At 51.4% G+C, this 17,714-nt stretch overlaps 1 protein-coding gene across 3 annotated transcripts; it reads right to left on the bottom strand.

Moving 5' to 3' along the window:
* Positions 1 to 5,734: 5,734 nt before the first annotated feature.
* CNPY3 (canopy FGF signaling regulator 3) lies at positions 5,735 to 15,497 on the bottom strand. 3 transcript variants are annotated; one of them, XM_036124063.2, is made up of 7 exons: positions 14,929 to 15,490; positions 11,116 to 11,239; positions 10,541 to 10,605; positions 10,348 to 10,475; positions 7,500 to 7,622; positions 7,114 to 7,231; positions 5,735 to 6,782 (listed from the first exon to the last, which is right to left on the bottom strand). In XM_036124063.2, exons 1-7 carry the CDS (start codon positions 15,089 to 15,091, stop codon positions 6,568 to 6,570), a joined length of 936 nt encoding a protein of 311 aa, XP_035979956.1. In that variant the 5' UTR covers positions 15,092 to 15,490; the 3' UTR covers positions 5,735 to 6,567. The 3 variants fall into 3 exon arrangements, 2 of the variants coding, with proteins under 2 accessions (XP_035979956.1, XP_035979955.1); XM_036124062.2 differs by lacking the exon at positions 10,541 to 10,605 and having other exon boundaries at positions 10,348 to 10,444; positions 14,929 to 15,485; XR_004927138.2 differs by lacking the exons at positions 5,735 to 6,782; positions 7,114 to 7,231 and having other exon boundaries at positions 10,348 to 10,444; positions 10,548 to 10,605; positions 14,929 to 15,497.
* Positions 15,498 to 17,714: the final 2,217 nt, after the last annotated feature.

Raw genomic sequence — 17,714 nt, forward strand, 5'->3', positions numbered from 1 at the left:
ACAATTATTATCTAAGTGCTGTAATCTTCAATTGCCACCAAAATGGACCAAATAATTACAGTCCTTCATCCCTAAATTGTCCATGCCCTCCGCCCACTGACACATACGGAAATTGCCTTTTGTTTTACTTGTTAGTTCGGTGAATTTTAGAGAAACTAAATGTGAGGCCCTGGGCTGTGGAAGAGAAGATCACAGAATCTAAATCAATTTACAGTTTGACTTAACTAAAAATAAGAATAGGAGACATTTTAAAAATGCAATACTTGGGGCGCCTGGGTGGCTCAGTTGTTAAGCATCTGCCTTCGGCTCAGGTCATGGTCCCAAGATCCTGGGATCGAGCCCCGCATCAAGCCCCGCATCAAGCCCCGCATCAAGCCCCGCATAGGGCTCCCTGCTCGGCGGGAAGCCTGCTTCTCCCTCTCCCACTCCCCCTGCTTGTGTTCCCTCTCTCGCTGTGTCTCTCTCTGTCAAATAAATAAATAAATATTTTTTTAAAAAATAAATAAATTGGGGCGCCTGGGTGGCTCAGTTGTTAAGCGTCTGCCTTTGGCTCAGGTCATGATCCCAGGGTCCTGGGATCGAGCCCCGCATCGGGCTCCCTGCTCCGCGGGAAGCCTGCTTCTCCCTCTCCCACTCCCCCTGCTTGTGTTCCCTCTCTCGCTGTCTCTCTCTCTGTCAAATAAATAAAATCTTAAAAAATAAAATAAAATAAAATAAATAAATAAAATGCAGTACTTACTTGGAATTAGTTGAAAAGAGTAAATTCTTCATCCCGAAATATGTGATATTTGCCAAAAGACCTTAGCTTAGGAATATGGCTGCAGCTGGACAAACTCCCAGGCTATTCCAATTTGAAGACACATTAAAATCCTAGAATTGTGAAGTATGTATGTACAGTAACCACAAGCGAAGGACATCCTGTTTTTGTTTAGATTCAGAAGAGGTAGAAATTAATTTTTCAGAGGACGGACGCCAATTTCCAAACTCTAGTCCAAAGCTGCTGGAAGAAATCTCTTGTCTGCTGTCTCCCCAGATTGAACACTGGGACACTGGGACACTGGGACACTGGGGGAGGGGAGGGAAACCACCCACCCACATGGACTCTGCTAGCAGATATATCACAATGGATTCCTTTTTTGGACTTTTTAATATACTGTATAAGACTTAATTTGCTTTAATAAAGTCCTGTTAAGTGAGTGTAAAATTGGTCCCTACATTAGTGGATTGCAACACTAATTAAAGGTGGCTCCTTTAAGCTTAGTGCACCTACAAGAATTCCACCACTGTGTAAGAAGAGTGGTTTTCTTTGACCATTTCACACTTTGTTACAAGTAATTTTAAGGTGTGCTAATGTCCAGTAAGATCTCTTCAGTGTATACCAATCTGCTCACTGAGCTGTTCTTCCACATAAAAATGATACACTAGTTGAGCCCTGATAACAGGCTAAGTAAGCATTGCTTGTTGAACAAGCTGACTTTGCACATGGCATCCTGTCTTTTTTTTTTTTTTTTAGATTTCATTTATTTATTTGACAGAGAGAGACACAGTGAGAGAGAGAGAGAGAACACAGCAGGGGGAGTGGGAGAGGGAGAAGCAGGCTTCCCACGGAGCAGGGAGCCCGATGCGGGGCTCAATCCCAGGACCCCGGGATCATGACCTGAGCCGAAGGCAGACGCTTAACGACTGAGCCACCCAGGCACCTCTTTTTTTTCGTTTTTTAAGTAGGCTCCATGCCCAGCGTGGAGCCCAACGCGGGGCTTGTACTCATGATCCTGAGATCAAGACCTGAGCTGAGATCAAGAGTCAGATGCTTAACAAATTGAGCCACCCAGGAGCCCCTTGAGGATCTTTTTTCGTTTTGTTCTCCTTCTTGAACAGAGAACCTTTTATATATTTATATATTTTAGGGGGGTTGGTGGTGATAGATGTTACCACCCCTGGAACTGGTGACTGGCTCAACCTGCTTCTCTCCCCTCTCAATGTGCAACAACACCTCCTTATAAAGAATCATAATCATTTTCATGGAAGTTTAAGTTCTATTGGCCGGTACAACCTTAGTAGATGGAGAATATAATTTTAAGGAATGAATAAATTTGGCTTCCTCTTCAAAAAACTGTAAACAGGAGCCAGCCCTTGAGGGGCCCTTAGCTGGCTCAGTCGGCAGAGCATGTGACTCTTGATCTTGGGGTTGTAAGTTTGAGCCCCACGTTGGGTGTAGAGGTTACTTAAAAACAACAACAACAAAAACGCCAGCCCTTGAGAGCGGCATAAGGGTCAAGCTGGCTTTCAGTTATACACAACTATAAACTCTGGAAAGGGAGAAAGGTTTGAAAATTATCTCCCTCCTAATTGCATTCCCCACGTTGAACTCTGAAGACTGTAGCTGTCTGCCTTCTAGAAGAGAGCCATGGAAGGGGGGATGGTGCCCAAGCCGGGCCATAGCTGCAGGGTGCTCTGGCATCATGGCTCTGCCCCAAGACACGGAAGCCGGTCCACCGGGGCTCATAACCTGCATGGGCCACTTACAGAATGTGTGACCTTCGAAAAGTTACTTAACCTTCCTGTGCTTCATTCATTCAGCAGCTACTTATTAAGCAGCTACTCTGTGCCAGGTACTAGACTAAGTGCTGGGGATAGAACAGTGAACCAAACAGACAAAAGTCCCTGTTCCTTTTGTGGTGGGAGATACGTCTGTGGGGGAGGGGTGCGCTGGTAATCATGTCTTTCAGGAGCTGGGTGCTGGTGACTCAGGTGTTCAGTTTGTAAAAAACCAGTGAGCTGTCCACTTAGGTATGTTTTCCTGTATGTGTGTTTTACTTCAGTAGTTTTTAGGAATCCCCGGGCCTGAGGCCACAGCCGTGGTCAATCAGTACGTAAAGCACGGTGAGCTGGGCTTGTCACACAGCACTCAAACTAGTGGCTGCGGGACGCCTGGGTGGCTCAGTCGTTAAGCGTCTGCCTTCGGCTCAGGTCGTGATCCCGGGGTCCTGGGATCGAGCCCCGCATCGGGCTCCCTGCTCCGTGGGAAGCCTGCTTCTCCCTCTCCCACTCCCCCTGCTTGTGTTCCCTCTCTCAGTGTCTTTCTCTGTCAAATAAATAAATAAAATGTTAAAAAAAAAAATAAAAAAAATAAAAAACAAAAACTAGCTGCTGCTGTTATTGCGGCAAAACTTACTAGAGCCATCAGGGGAAGCTCAAGAGGGATTCCGCCGCCTCTGCTGTGAGGCCCAGCCCACGGAGCCCTCCTCTAAACCAGTCAGGTGCAGACCGTGCATCTGTCGCAAAAAACAGGCTTTAAGACAAAAAAACAAGAAAAGGCATTTTGCTCTCACTCGTGAACTGAAGGGCCGCACGGCCGCCGGGGACATGTGGCCGGCCGTGTGCTGAGCCAAGGTTCCGGATCTAAGGGACTGCCATTCCTATCGCAAACCACACAGGTTCGTCCATTCGTTATGCTCTGGCAGCCAAGTGTCTTATTCTCACAAAACTTACGTTAAATAAATGACTTTCTGACAGATGGAAGTCAAAGGTGTGAAGAGTACCATCTTCTAACTTGCAAAAAAAGATGCTGCGTGGGGATAGCATCCAGGAACTGGGAAATAGAGGAAACCGCTTTCTAGAAATTGCCCTCTAAAATGAATACAGAGGAGCGCCTGGGTGGCTCAGTCAGTTAAGCTTTCCACTCGGGTCATGATCTCGGGGTTGTGGGATCGAGCCCCACGTTGGGCTCCACGCTGGGTGTGGAGCCTGCTTAAGATTCTCTCTCTCCCCCTCTGCCCCTCCCCACCCTCGCTAAAAATAAAATAAAAAATAAATAAAATGAATACAGAGTCCCTGTGCAGCCAACCCTGAGACTACAGCCCCAACCCCTGAGATTTCACTATCAGGGCCTGTGTAAGAAACTGGCTTTCTGGTTGGTCCATGAGCCTTTACGGTTCCGGATGATGCAAGTTTCTGGCAGAGACAGATCCTCTCTGGAGTTCTGACTAGCTGTGTCTCTGAGGACAAGAACCTGACCTTGACTTCATGGAGGTCCTGCCCCTCTTAGCACAACACCCTGTGTTTCCCCTGCTGTGGTGGGCTCCAGCCGGCCTCATCTTAAGGACCATGAGAGCTTTGTTAAACAAGCAGACTCCTAGGTCCCTAAGCCAGCAGATCAAGGTGGGCCCAGACATCTAACAGGCATTCCATATGACACTCATGTTCAAGTGAGTTTAAGAAACCCTGTTCTAACAGGATTTCTACTAAAGGGACTAAAATCTGGTTAACTCGAGCTCAGCCAGTCCCCTTACCTTATGGAGAGAAGGGGTGTGGGAAAGTGGGAGGTGATATTCAGGTTCAGAAAGGCCTGTATGTGTGGTGGGGAGAAGAAAAGAAAAACCTGGGAAGCTGGATCTCGCCTCTGGCTCTTCTAGGCTGGGCCGGGGCAGGGGTGGAGTAGGTGGGTGGAGAGCTAGTGCATGTGCAACACGCCGGCCCTCGTGGGGGGTAAGGGGAGGAAGGGGCTATTCTCGCAGCAGCCACAGGTCAAAGAGCAAAGCAGTCACAGGGCTGTCTGCCCTCTGGTCTGGGACAGGGCCTGGACTGGGCCACTGGGCCCACACCCCAGCAAAGGGATAGGTCTTTGTCCCATCCTACCCGAAGGACCAATGAAGCTCTGGGGACAGACGTAAGCCAGGCACTGAAGTGCTCTGGGTCAGTGACAGAATGGGGTTATCAGAGACTAGCCATGAAATCCTAGGCAGTCCAGGCAGCGGCAGATGGTTTCCCAGCCCTGAGCTCCACCCCCAGAGCCCAGGGTGGGACTGAGTCTCGACTGGAATCTCACTGCCCACAGCGCCTTCAACAGGGGGCAGCACCAGTCCTAGAGATGGGTGGGGGCAGGGGGACTAAACCAAAAAAGTATCCTCCAAGGACCTTTTGGAAGCCTCACCAACTGGAGGAAAAAAGCTTCCGGTTTGCTCCACCCTCTCTGGCCTTGGCTGTCCCACCTCAGGGGAGAAGGCCTGAGCCCAGGCTGCAAGGGGGCCCCTCGCCCTCAGTTAGTTCGGACCCTGGAGCATTTCACCGGAGCTGGAGTCTGGGGCGCTCCGGCAGTGCACCCCCGCCCCTGCCCACCAGGCCCAGGCCAGGAGCACGACGGGGTCTGTGGGGCTGGGGCGGGGGCCCGGCCTGGCAGGACCTCCTGCCCTTGTCTCCTTCCGAGAAGCCATAGCTGCTTCCTCCTTTACTTGGAAAAGAGGTTTGCTGGTAGGGGTGGAGTTATGGCTAAGAAACCAAACCAGTTCCATGTGGATCACGCGGCCAGTGCCAGGTGCTGGGGAAAGGAGGTGGCAGCCATGGGGTGGTGGAAACACAACGGACCCAGAGTCTGAATCCAGAGTCTGAGTGCCCCTGGACACTTACTAACAGCAGGACTTTGGCTGTGTCACCTCATTTGAGCCTCAGTTTTGTCTTCTACAAAATGAGGCTAACGGCACCCACCCCACGGGAGTTGTAAGGGTTCGAGTTAAAGCACCGCGAGTGTGTGCAGTTGTCATTCTTACTGCTACTGAGCGCCCTGATCCCTGACCTCGGGACAGAATGGGGAGGTGCCTGGGCCTCCCACGACTTCCCCCTAGAGGCCACGCTTCCTGTTCCTCCCCTGCTCCCAGAGAATGTGGTGTAACTGGCTGTTGGGGGACTGGGGTGTCCTCCCCTCCAGGCACAACAATTAGAAAGAGCAGAGCGGTAATTTGTGGTCATCAGGGAACAAGGTTCAAGACCAACAAGTAGGGCAGATGGAGATGGGAAGGAGGGGTGGAATCTGGTGAGGTCATCAGTAAACAGTTTACACAACAAATGGGAAGGCCTTCGGGGAGAGAAGAGAGGATGGAGGGCAGCCAGGTGCCCAGGGCACAAGTCAGGCCCCTCCTGGCCTGGGGAGCTCAGGGAGTCTAAAGGCAGCTGAGAGGCAGGGCCTCACCCCAGAACAACCCAGGCCCTCCCTGCACCTGCCATTCCCCAGAGCCAGCAGGCCAGCCTCAATAATGGGAGGGTGGGAGCTGCCTCTTCATCCTCGGCCCCCAAGGCTGGAAGGTGAGGGCCAAGGAAGAGCAACAGGGGCTCCAGGCCTCTCTGAGGAGCTGGAGGGGATTCAAAAATTGGAACAAAAAGGCCAAAAGGTTTTTACTCTGTGAGCCCTGGGGAGGGCCGGGCAGAGTGCCAGGTGTCCACAGGAGGGGCTAAGCGGGGGTGGGATGGCCTGCAGTCTTGCTTCCCCGTTGGAGAGGAGTGAGGGGAGGTGAAGGCCGGGGTGCCCTCCCCACCGGCCCCACACCTGCCCCTGCTGAGTTCACACCAGAGTCCTCGGCAGGCGGGAAATCGCACGGCCCGCCGGAAGCCGGGGTCAGGAGAGCCGCTGGGCGGAGGGAGGAGGCGAGTTCTTCCCCCCACCGTGTCTTTCCTGGTGGCAAGCCGGCCCGGCAGGGAGGACCTGGAGCAGGATAGCTGTCTGCCGGCCAGAGCGGGGTCCCAGATTCCTCAGCTTCAGGTCAGGGGTCTCGGTACGGGGGCACTGGGTTAGCCTCAAAGCTCATCCGGGGGGCTGTGTGTGAGAGGGGACGCCTTCTGGATGCCCTCATCCTCATCGGGGCTGGGGTCTTCCTCCAGGCCACCTAGCTCCTTCCTCTGTTTGCTGCCGCCGCCCGATGCCTTGACCCTGCTGCTCTTCTTTTTAGATTTCTTCCCTCCCAGGGCGGCTGTGTCCCCCTTCTTGCCGGACCACTGCTCTGCCAGGCAACCTGGGGTGAGGAGAGACACCTGCAACGGACTGGTTTGCTGGGGGCAGAGCACTGACGGGGGCGGGGGGGGGGTGCGGAAGCGACAACTGGAACTGGCGCCCCACGAGTCCCTGCCTCCTGCCTCACTGTGGTTCCCTTCGTGTGATTCTGCACCTGGTTTCGGTACCTCTTACTCCACCCTGTCCCCTCAAGCTCCCCAAGGGCAGAGCTGCTAGGACGCCTTCTATTTCTTATTTCTCTTCGGTCTTCTCCCAACCTACCTCCCCTGAGGGGGAGCGAGCGGTAGACCGGAGGGCCCACCCGCCCTGCCCTCTCCCTCCCTCCCACTCACTGGTGTCCTTGCCCTTCAGCACGTGATTGGCGCAGAGGAACTGAGTCAGGTCTTCCTCCTGGTGGTGCCGGTACCAGTCCTCGATCACCTCCTCAAACTCTTCCACCAGCACGTCGCACTATGAATCACAACACGGCCCGTTGGCAAAGCCCCAGCACTGACTCGCTCCCGGGGGGCGGGGGGGGGGGGGGCTCAGCCGAGTCTCACAACCCACTGCAGGACAGGCAGGTGGCTGTGATTCCCCTGAGGAAACTGAAGCCAGCGAGGTGAGACGACTTGACCAGAGCTCCCCGCTCCCCGCGCTCTCGGTGGCCTTCCTCAGCCATAGACCCGGTCCCCAGCCGCCCCGGTGAGCAGGGCAGCCTCTGCGGGCCGAGAGGCCGTACCTGCTTCTTGAGGTCAGCTACCTCTGCAGAGGTCTCGTTCCACAGCTCGTAGGGGATATCCATCACCACCTTGACCCCTTTGTGGACCAGGTTGTGCAGTGTCTCAAAGGTCTCCGACATGCCCTGGAAGAGGCAGCAGGGCCTGAGAGGCTGAGAGTGTCCACCAATTCCCACCCTCCTTTCTGGGTGGCGCTGGAGGCCCGAGGACCCAGCACTGAGGAGTCAGGACCCTCTAAGGCTTCTCACACTTGACCTCACCTTCCTCTCCCCTTTCAGGCCTGCCCCCCACAACCCCTACATACACACACACACCCTATCATGTCTCTCACACCTCAACCTTTCAAAAAGGATTGCTATTTGCCTTCAGGCCCTTTGAATGGAAACTCCTTTTCCAGGAATTAAGTGTGTCTTGGCTCTTTCCTCTCACTGTGGCCGGGAACACGTGCTCCCCCACGTCTAGACCCACTCCCCACTCCAGCTTCTTCCTGGGGCTTGTGTCTTTCCTGGGTCGGAAGGGAGCATAGGCGAGGCAGGGAGAACTCTTGGTTCTGTAAAAATATTTCTTTTTTTTTTTTTTAAAGATTTTTATTTATTTATTTGACAGAGAGAGACACAGCAAGAGAGGGAACACAAGCAGAGGGAATGGGAGAGGGAGAAGCAGGCTTCCCGTGGAGCAGGGAGCCCGATGCGGGGCTCGATCCCAGGACCCTGGGATCATGACCTGAGCCGAAGGCAGACGCTTAACGACTGAGCCACCCAGGCGCCCCGGTTCTGTAAAAATATTTCTGCCAACTCCCTAGGTCTTCTCCCTGGAGAGTCCATCTACACACTGTCCATTTCCTCTTTCTTTCCAGAGGTGATGTGGGCAAATACAAGCAAATATACATACAAATATATCCTCCTCTCCTGCCCCCACTTCTTACACAAGTGGTAATATATATCAGCCACACTATTCTGCCCTTTGCCTTTTTTACTGAATAACAGAACTTGGAGACAATTTGAATTCAATTCATAAAGAGCTACCTCATTCTTTGTTTTGTCCACTGAATGGCCGTATCAATTTATTTAGCCACTGGTGAATGATTAGATTGTTTCTAATTTTATTGCTATGGAAAATAGTTTTAAACATTTTTATATTAAAGCAAAACATGGGTTTATTACTGAGTAGAATACAAAATTCATACAAATTTTATTTTAATTTTTAAATATTTTATTTATTTACTTATCAGAGAGAGAAAGAGCACAAGCAGGGGGAGCGGCAGACAGAGGGAGAAGCAGACTCCCGGCTGAGCAGGGAGCCCGAAGCAGGGCTCAATCCCAGGACCCTGGGATCATGACCTGAGCCGAAGGCAGACACTTAACTGACTGAGCCACCCAGGCACCCCTTTATTTTATTTTTTTATTTTTTAAAGAGGCTCCACTCCCAGCTTGGAGCCCAATGCAGGGCTTGAGCTCACAACCCTGAGATCAAGATCTGAGCTGAGATCAAGAGTCAGATGCTTGGGGCAACTGGGTGGCACAGTCAGTTGGGCGTCTGACTCTTGGTTTCGGCTCAGATCGTGATCTCAGGTTTGTGAGCTCGAGCTCTGCATGGAGCCCCGCATCGGGCTCTGCACTCAGCACAGGGTGTGCTTGAGATTCTTTCTCCCTCTCCCTCCCTGCAGCACACACACGCTCACGCGCGCTCGCGCTCTCTCTCTCTCTCTCTAATGAATAAATCTTTAAAAAAAAAAAAAAAAGGGAGTCAGCCGCTTAACCAGCTGAGCCACCCAGGCGCCCCTAAATTTTAAATCTAAGACTTCTGCTGTTTAAGACTATCCTTCTAAAGGGCGCCTGGGTGGCTCAGATGGTTAAGCATCTGCCTTCGGCTCAGGTTGTGGTCCCAGGGTCCTGGGATTGAGCCCCACATTGGGCTCCCTGCTCAGTGGGGAGTCTGATTCTCCCTCTCCCACTCCCCCTGCTGTGTTCCCTCTCTCACTGTGACCTTCTCTGTCAAATAAATGAATAAAATCTTAAAAAAAAAAAAAAAAAAAAAAAGACTATCCCTCTAGGTTCCCCAGGGGTTTCTGACTAATCAACTCCACCAGAAGGGTACTTAGGTGGAGAAATACGGGAGGCAAGTCTCTTACCATATGTGCCAGGCACTGAAGATGTTGAAGCAAAGAACTGTGGGCCTTATGGTAAGAAGCTCATTCTTCAGGGACAGAGGCATTCGTGCACATAGTAAGTGCATTAAATATCACACAGGCACCCTGACAGAGGCCCAGGTGAGTGTCCTGTGGGCCCAGAGGGACTAGGTAATCACCCCACCCTGCTGTGTCTTCTGACATCTCCTCTAAACCCCACAGTTCTGCACTTCCTGAGCTCTCCCTGAGCCAGTGTTCAGGCCTCCACAGGGGCATTTCGGGCTGAGGCTGAGGCAGGGCCCTGATGGCCCCGGTCACTAAGAATGTGCCTACTGGGGCGCCTGGGTGGCTCAGTCGTTAAGCGTCTGCCTTCGGCTCAGGTCATGATCCCAGGGTCCTGGGATCGAGCCCTGCATCGGGCTCCCTGCTCAGCAGGAGGTCTGCTTCTCCCTCTCCCTCTCCCTCTGCTTGTGTTCTCTCTCTCTGTCAAATAAATAAATAAATAAATCTAAAAAAAAAAAAAGAAAAAAAAGACTGTGCCTACTGCCACCAAAGAGCGCGCTCAGGAGGTGAGAAATGCACACCCTAATCGATGAAGAATGGGAAGAGGCCAAGGATGGAAGCTCCCCAGACACGATCTTCGAGCCACACCCACACCAGCAGACCCCTTAGACACATGCAGGCCTTGCCCCATGGGGATGAAGGACAAGCACAAATCCAACCTTGGCAAACCGGTTGCTGCCGGTCCTCTCCTTGTGCAGGCTGTAGTCCAGGAGCCTCTTGCAGATGGTCTCAGTGACTTCGATTAACCGTAAGTCCCTGCAGAGACAGCAGCACGAGAGGGACTGAGCTCCTCTCCCAGCCCCAGGGGGTCAGCGGTCCGTCCCTCCAGCCCTACTACCCCAACACCTGCACATCTCACCAAAGGGAAGTCAGAGCTGGAAGGAAGATAGGTCATCTGGTCTGGGGGCTCTGAAATGCTGGAACACAGACCAGAGAGACAAAATGTAACAGCTCTATGGGAAGGCATCTCTTATAAAGCTAAATGATTCAGTATTTAGATGTTTTCCTACGGCAAAATGTATTAAATTTTGATGTCAAAATATTTCATTTTGAAAGGATGATCATGGCTGATGAAGGGTTTTTTTGGCTTGTTTTTAATATTTATTCCTGGTAATATTAAAAGCAGGTAATCCTATGTTATCAATTAAAAAAAAAAAAAATTTGCATTGGCCCATGAAATCCAAGAGTCTGGGATGAGATACGGTCGAACCGTCTTGCTTTGACAGATAAGTCTGAGGCTCAGTGCAATGAAGGGATTTATGAAGACCACACAATTAGTTGGGGCAAAACCAGCGGGCAAACTCAGGTATTGGTGAGAACCGCCTCCCTTTGGTGGGTTTGCCTAGCTGGAAGGGAGAGGGAACCCCAAGCCTCCGAAGCCTCTAGGAACAAAGCAGGCCAGGCCAGTGGGTACCCCCTTCACTTACGACTTGGTGTACTTGACTCCGGAAGCCTTCCGATCCAGAATGCCATAGCCTGTGTCGATCACCTCTTTGGTCTTGCCAGTCTCCTCAAAAGCTGACTTCAGCTCCACGGCGACATATTTACACACTGGGGGCGGGAGACACGGCACAGCCTACTGAGTGCCTAGGAGTCTGTCAGGAAGGAGCCAGCTCCCAGCCAAATGCACCAAGGTAGGTGCCTCTCCCAGACTGGGTCAACACTCAGGGCAGGGAAGGAGTTAGCCCCAGACCAGCACATGGAGGTCACTGGGTGAAACCTGGCTCCAAGATTCGCTGCCCCCTGTCCAGTCCTGGCCCTTATCCTACTGACTCCATTTCTCCCAGCTCCCTCCTGCCTCTCCCCACCGCCCCCTGTAATCATTTTAAAATTTCAAACATATAGAAAAGCTGAATGAGTACAATGAGTAACTATACAGCTTCCACTCATTTCAACAGTTTGTTAATGACCTGCCACAATCTCTCTCCAGTATAATAATATAAAATAATAGGATAATATAGTAATATATCTCAACAATATATACATTGTTTTTGCTAAACCATTTTGAAAGTAAGTTGCAGACATCATGATCTTTCACCCCTCAAAAGGTCCTCATGCATCTCTGAGAACCAGGACTTTCTTCTACCAACCATAAAACCATACCGATTCTTGGAAAATGAAAAATAATTCCAGTATCACCTAATAGTCCATATTCAAATTTTCCCAGTTGTCCCCAAAGGTCTTGTCTGCCTGTTTTATGACCTGATTTCATACGCTGTTCCAACACCAGCTCTCTGCTCCCACCAAGGTCATCTGCTCCATCCCCTCCAGAGGCCCTTGTTCCTACCGGCTCTGTACATTCATCTTCTCGTTTTCTCTTCCTCTTCCTCAAACAGTTACTAAGCAATCCTGTGTGCCAGGCACTGTCTGGGGATTCACAGCTGAAAACAGATTCCTCTGTTCTACATCCAGCCCAATGGAGTAATCGCCGCTGTGTAAGGAGTGTTGACACAAAGTGTGACCTGTCCGAGGCCCTGGGAGAGCACTTAATGCCTTCTATGGGCCTTTCTACCCATTCTCCCAACCTCACTTTATCATTATTATTATTTTTTAAAGATTTTATGTATTGGAGAGCGAGCAAGAGACAGAGAGACAGAACATGTGCAGGGGGACAGGCAGAGGGAGAGGCAGAGAATCTCAAGCAGACTCCTGGCTGAGCGCAGAGCCCGATGAGGGGCTCGATGCAGAGCTTGGGGCTTGATCTCATGACTCGGGGATCGGGACCTGAGCTGAAACCAAGAGTCGGCGGCTTAACTGACTGAGCCACCCAGGTGCCCCACAACCTCACTTTCAAAGCCTCCTCCTCCTGGAAAGCTCTTCTGGATCCATCCCACCTGCTCTGATTTTATCTGGGTCTCTCTCTATAGGATCCATGTTCGAAGAGCTTTTGGTCACTTTGTGTCTCCCCAACTATAACTACAACAATACCCAAAGTGAGTATCATGTATTGGACTTTTTCTGTATTCCTCTAGTCTGGGATTCTGTCTGTGTTGTATACTTAATAAATGCTGCTGAGAGACTGTGTTTGTGATAGAGCAGCTTCTGATGCCTCTGAACGAATATGATCTGTAGGCCAAATGCCATTAGTATTATTACAACACTGACAGCAGAGTTTAGTAGACCAATTCACCACAAAAAAAAAAAAAAAAAAAAAAAAAAAAAATCCCCTGAAGGCTTGCTTGGTAAAATTTTATAACATACATATTTAATAGATGGCTTGGAGAACTTGGAATACATTAAAATTCCAAAATATAAGCTGTGAACTCAGAGTCTGCAATGAATTGAGGCGGCTCACCTCCCTGGCTCTCTAGCCAGGAACACCTGTCCCCCTCCCCCTCTCTGTTCTACATTCTGTGTGAGCTCATCATTTTTCTGGCTCTTTTGCCCCCTTCTCCCACGCCCTCAATGTGTAGGATTCCAGGCCCTGGGGAGCTGAAACCTTTCTCTCTTGTGCCCATCAATCACAACCTTGCTTCCCAACTCTTCCAAACCTTACCTCTTCAAGACCCCCTCTGGGGATCCCACCCAGAACTAGACTTGTAGGAGACTCATGGCACAGACCCCAGACTCTCATGGACACCCACCTACTCTTTTTCCGGGCAGGTCCTCCTTCCTCTGTGCCAAGGCCTATTCCACTCAGGCTACGGAGCCAGGAGGCAGGCTTTGTGGGCCATACACAGTCAGCATTTAATAACAAAGGTGCAACAATGATAAATAAAAGCAAAAGCCCTATTAAGAGTAGCCTAAGAGTTTACCAAGCCATCCTGTAATTGAAAATCCCTTTTAAATTAGTCTTTATCCATTAACTACAAAATGAGGCTGGACTAGAATGATCGCTAAGATCTTTGCAAGCTCTATGCTTCTGAGTCTGTGAATGCCTCCTAAGGGAAAGAAATGTGAGGTTCTCAGGCTATGAGAATAGTCCCTTCTTAGGGGCTAAGATAGAAAACAAAGAGAGGAAGTGAAACCCCCAAACCATACCATATAGGTTAGGACTAGAGCAAGAGTGAAAGGAAAGCATCCCAACTCTCTGCCTGCCTATTTATGGGAGTGAGGGACAAGGTACAGGCTAGAACCCATACTGAGAGCCCTCCCAGTGAAGTCGGCTCATCTCTGAAGCATCTCATCTTTCATCTCTCAAATGAAAGGATTATGTGTCCCAATCCACCCCACCCCCACTTCCCAGTGCTTAGGGAACATCTGGCCTGCTGTATGCTTTGAATGGGGATGAAATGGATATATAGCCAACTTTTGGAGGGGTTTGGGGGTATGGAGATGGCAAGGAAGGAGTGATTGCGAAGGTCTGGGGAGAAATTAGAAATAATGGGGGTGGGGGTGGAGAAAAGGTAGGCCCTTCATAGTCCTGGATCACTGGCTTGGGTGCTGGTGCTCTTTCTCTCAAGTTTTACACCTCCATCCCTATATCTTTGGGATTCACTTTCTCCTTATTCCTAAAGTCCTCCTCCCTCACCAAATTCTCCCAGGCCAGATCTACTCTTCTCCCAAAGTGGCCCTCTATTCTTCTCCCCATAGGCCTCAGACCCTTCTCCTTCCTCCACACACACCCAAATCCCCCATTTATTTGTATTTATTCCAAAAATATTGACTGGGTGCCCACCAGGCACTGTATGAATAAATATCTGAGACAAGGTCCCTGTCCTCAAGGAGTTTAACGTTAGTGGGGGAGTCTATCAATTACACAGGTCAGCTTGTGGTGAGGGCACAAAGGGGAGAGTCTCAGGCTTTCCTACCCTAAGGACAGTCATAAGGACCTTTTCAGTTCCTCAAACTTGTCCTTTGCTTCTTAGCCTCTGCATCTGCGGTTTCCTGAGAGACTCTCTCTTTTCACGTCTCTTCGCCCAGCTAACTCCTAATTACTGCTTGGGCTTCCTATACGAATTCCTGACTTCCCTCTCCACACAGCCTTTCCCCCCCATCTCTAGGCTAGATTAGATGCTCCTTCCCCGGCCCGCAAAGCCGGTACGTACTCTATCATGGCATCTACCACCCTGGATTATAACTGCTTCTTTTGTACCGACTTGAGAGCTCCTGGTGCACCGAGACCTGATCTCTTGCCCGGCCCTGTGTCCCCAGCGTCCAGCACAGTGCCAGGCACACAGTAGCTTCAATGAATGAAGAGGCTCCATCCAGCTCAGGTGCCAAGGACCTTCCATCCCCCGCCCCTACCCCGCACGCCCCGCCCCCTGGCAGGATACTCCCCGCGAGCCCCGCCCCCTCACCTTCGCATTTGCTGGGGAGTCGAACCCAGTCGGTCTCCTCGGCGTGCGCGCGGCCGGGGCCCAGCTCTGGGGCCGGCAGTAGCAGCAGCAGCAACAGTAGCAGGGAGAGAAGCAGAAGACAGCGGGGCCCAGGCCGGGGCGCGGGCTCAGGCAATGGCTCCATGGCCCAGCCGGACCCGACCCCAGCGTACCCGGCGGCGATTCCTCCGGTTGCGCGCGCTGGGCAGCTTCCCGAAGCCGCTCCGGGGACTGCACACGTGCCTCGGCGTAACCAGGGCAACAGGGAGCCCCCCGCCCGCTCGCTCCTCCGGCCACCTCGGCCCGCCCTCAGAGCCCACGAAGGCCCGCGGACAACGCAGCCAATGGGCTTTCCGGGGCTTGCCCTCCAGCGAATGGGAGGGCGATCTTTTCTCAGTCTTGACTAATGAGAGCGCGGATGGTGTCCTCAGTGACCTATGGCAGCATCTTTCCCCACCCACTAACGGAGGCTTTGGGAGGGTCTGGAGGACCAGGACGCGGAGCAGGGAAGCAGCCGGCTGGGCCTGAATGGGAGGAGGTGCGGAAGGCCGTCTTCTCGGCCTTCTCCGCCTCCTTGCACGTCACTTCCCTGCTGGGGTCGTAATGCAGCAAACCCTTATTGAGCACCTGTTTTTAAATTTTGTTATTATTATCGTTGTTGTTATCGTTGTAATTGCTAATCACTAGTAGGCGCTGTGGGTGAGACCTTGGCGACTCAAACAGTCCCCAGCCTTCAAACAACTTTCTTAGTGCCAAGTAATCCTAGATTGGGCCCCTGAGAACCAGAACAAATCACCTCCTCTCTGAGCCTCGGTTTTTCTTTTCTTTCTTCCTTCCTTCCTTCCTTCCTTCCTTCCTTCCTTCCTTCCTTCCTTCCTTCCTTCCTTCCTTCCTTCCTTCCTCTTTTCTGCCCTATTACTGATTTCTTTGGATTCTGAGCTCCCACAAAGTAGGGATTTGGCTATGAACGATTGTATTTCCCTTCCACCTCCCCAGCAATACAGGGTGCCTGGTACAAGGAGATGATCAATGGGACCCCCATCTGCTGTGTCATCAAGAGGAAGACTTTCTGGGTCTTTGGGGCTGCTTCAGACTGCCCCTGAGCTCAGTGTCCTATGGACACACACACCCCAAGTTTGCTTTCCTGGAAGTTGTCTGCACTTTTGTCCCCAAGGCCCTGTTCCCCAGTGCCTTATGTTTCCTTCCTGGAGGTTGGATATTTATGCTATTTTATGAAGACTTCGGGAGGGCTGATGCTCAGCCTTTTGACTTATTATTTCTTGATCTTAGCTTCTTGCTCAAAACAATTGTGCCAATGACAAGGCACTTTGGATATGCAGGGGTTATGGTATGTAGAATTCTATAGTGCACAGGATCAGGACACCCTTCTGAGGGCCTCCATCTTCTATAGGCTTCATAAGACTTGGGGAGACTCAGAGCCTGGCCAAAGCCCTTGATTTACCTAGGCCCAGGAATCCTCCTGGGAGATAACTTGCAGCCAACCACAGGAGGGACTGAGCCTGGGGCAGGGCAGGATTGGGGAATTGGAACATGAGGAGGAGGGATGTTGAAGCTAAAGGAAACTCTGCTTCCAGAATGACTAAAAGGACCTCTGAGAGGACATTCACTGAGGCACAAATTAGTTTCGCAGGAGCTCTAGACTCAGCATCTGGGCTGAGGGCTGGGAAGAGACAGTGGCCAGAGAAAATCTGAGGTTATGGCTGGACATGCCCGCACCCCAACCCAGCCTGTCCTTCCCTCAGTCTGTGTGCTGGGGAAGGAGCAGGCCATGTGGGGATGGTGGTCTGATTCACCCCCAGGAGTTGTGGGATGCCCCTCCTTGAAGAATCTAAAAAGAGGCAGGAGCATCTCCTGATCGGCTAGTGAGAGATGGCCGTGGAGAAGACAGGGAGGGTTTTCATGGAACAGCAGCTGAGAGGGCACAGAGGCTCAGGGCAGCTGGAGATGGCATTACCACCATGAGCGGGTGGGATGTTAGAGCATAGTTTGCTAACACCACCTTGGGGGAAGGAGACTAAGGTAGCACCACTGGTCCAGCAGACTGTCCTGTGCTGCCCAGGGGACACCTGGATTCACATGAAAGCACCCGAGATTCGGGGGGTGATTACTGGAGAGAGGAACTCCTGGAAAGGCTGGATCTCCTGCCAATGCTGGAGAAACGGGCCACACACTCTACTGTGGGGGACTTATATACTATCAGCGCAAGAGCTCTCTTTAGGAAACAAAAGAGGGGCGCCTGGGTGGCTCAGTCGGTTAAGCGTCTGCCTTCGGCTCAGGTCATGATCCAGGGGTCCTGGGATTGAGCCCCACATCAGGCTCCCTGCTCCATGGGAAGCCTGCTTCTCCCTCTCCCTCTGCCTGCCGCTCCCCCTGCTTGTGTGCTCTCTCTCTCTCTCTCTCTCTGTCAAATAAATAAATAAAATCTTAAAAAAAAAAAAAAAGAAACAAAACAAAAAATCTCTTTAGTGCCTGGTTCAGGGTTGATGCTCAATGAATATTTGTTAAATGAATAATGACCCCTAATTGCTTAATAAGGTGTAAGTTTGGAATTAACATCCATACTCTTGGCATTGTACATGATCCTGTTACCCTGGGATCCTGGCCCCTGTTCATTTCTGTCAAGTCTGTACAAAGCTTCACATCGGGCCCAGCACCCCACCTTCCTGGCTTCCAGGGCTCCTCATCCTGACCTCTCCCAGAAGCTGGGCCAAGGTGAGGAGCCGGGGGGGGGGGGGGGGGGGGGGGAG

This window comes from Halichoerus grypus, chromosome 9 (genome assembly GCF_964656455.1).
Source record: "Halichoerus grypus chromosome 9, mHalGry1.hap1.1, whole genome shotgun sequence".
Taxonomy (NCBI): Eukaryota; Metazoa; Chordata; class Mammalia; order Carnivora; family Phocidae; genus Halichoerus; species Halichoerus grypus.

What these genes read in the sequence shown, in the direction of transcription:
- CNPY3 (XM_036124063.2), bottom strand. Translation starts at nt 15,091, where the DNA reads ATGGAGCCATTGCCTGAGCCCGCGCCCCGGCCTGGGCCCCGCTGTCTT. An exon ending in ACTCCCCAGCAAATGCGAAG is followed by an intron (nt 11,240 to 14,928) that starts GTGAGGGGGCGG and finishes TCCCGCCCCCAG; the next exon opens with TGTGTAAATATGTCGCCGTG. An exon ending in GGAGTCAAGTACACCAAGTC is followed by an intron (nt 10,606 to 11,115) that starts GTAAGTGAAGGG and finishes TCTGTGTTCCAG; the next exon opens with CATTTCAGAGCCCCCAGACC.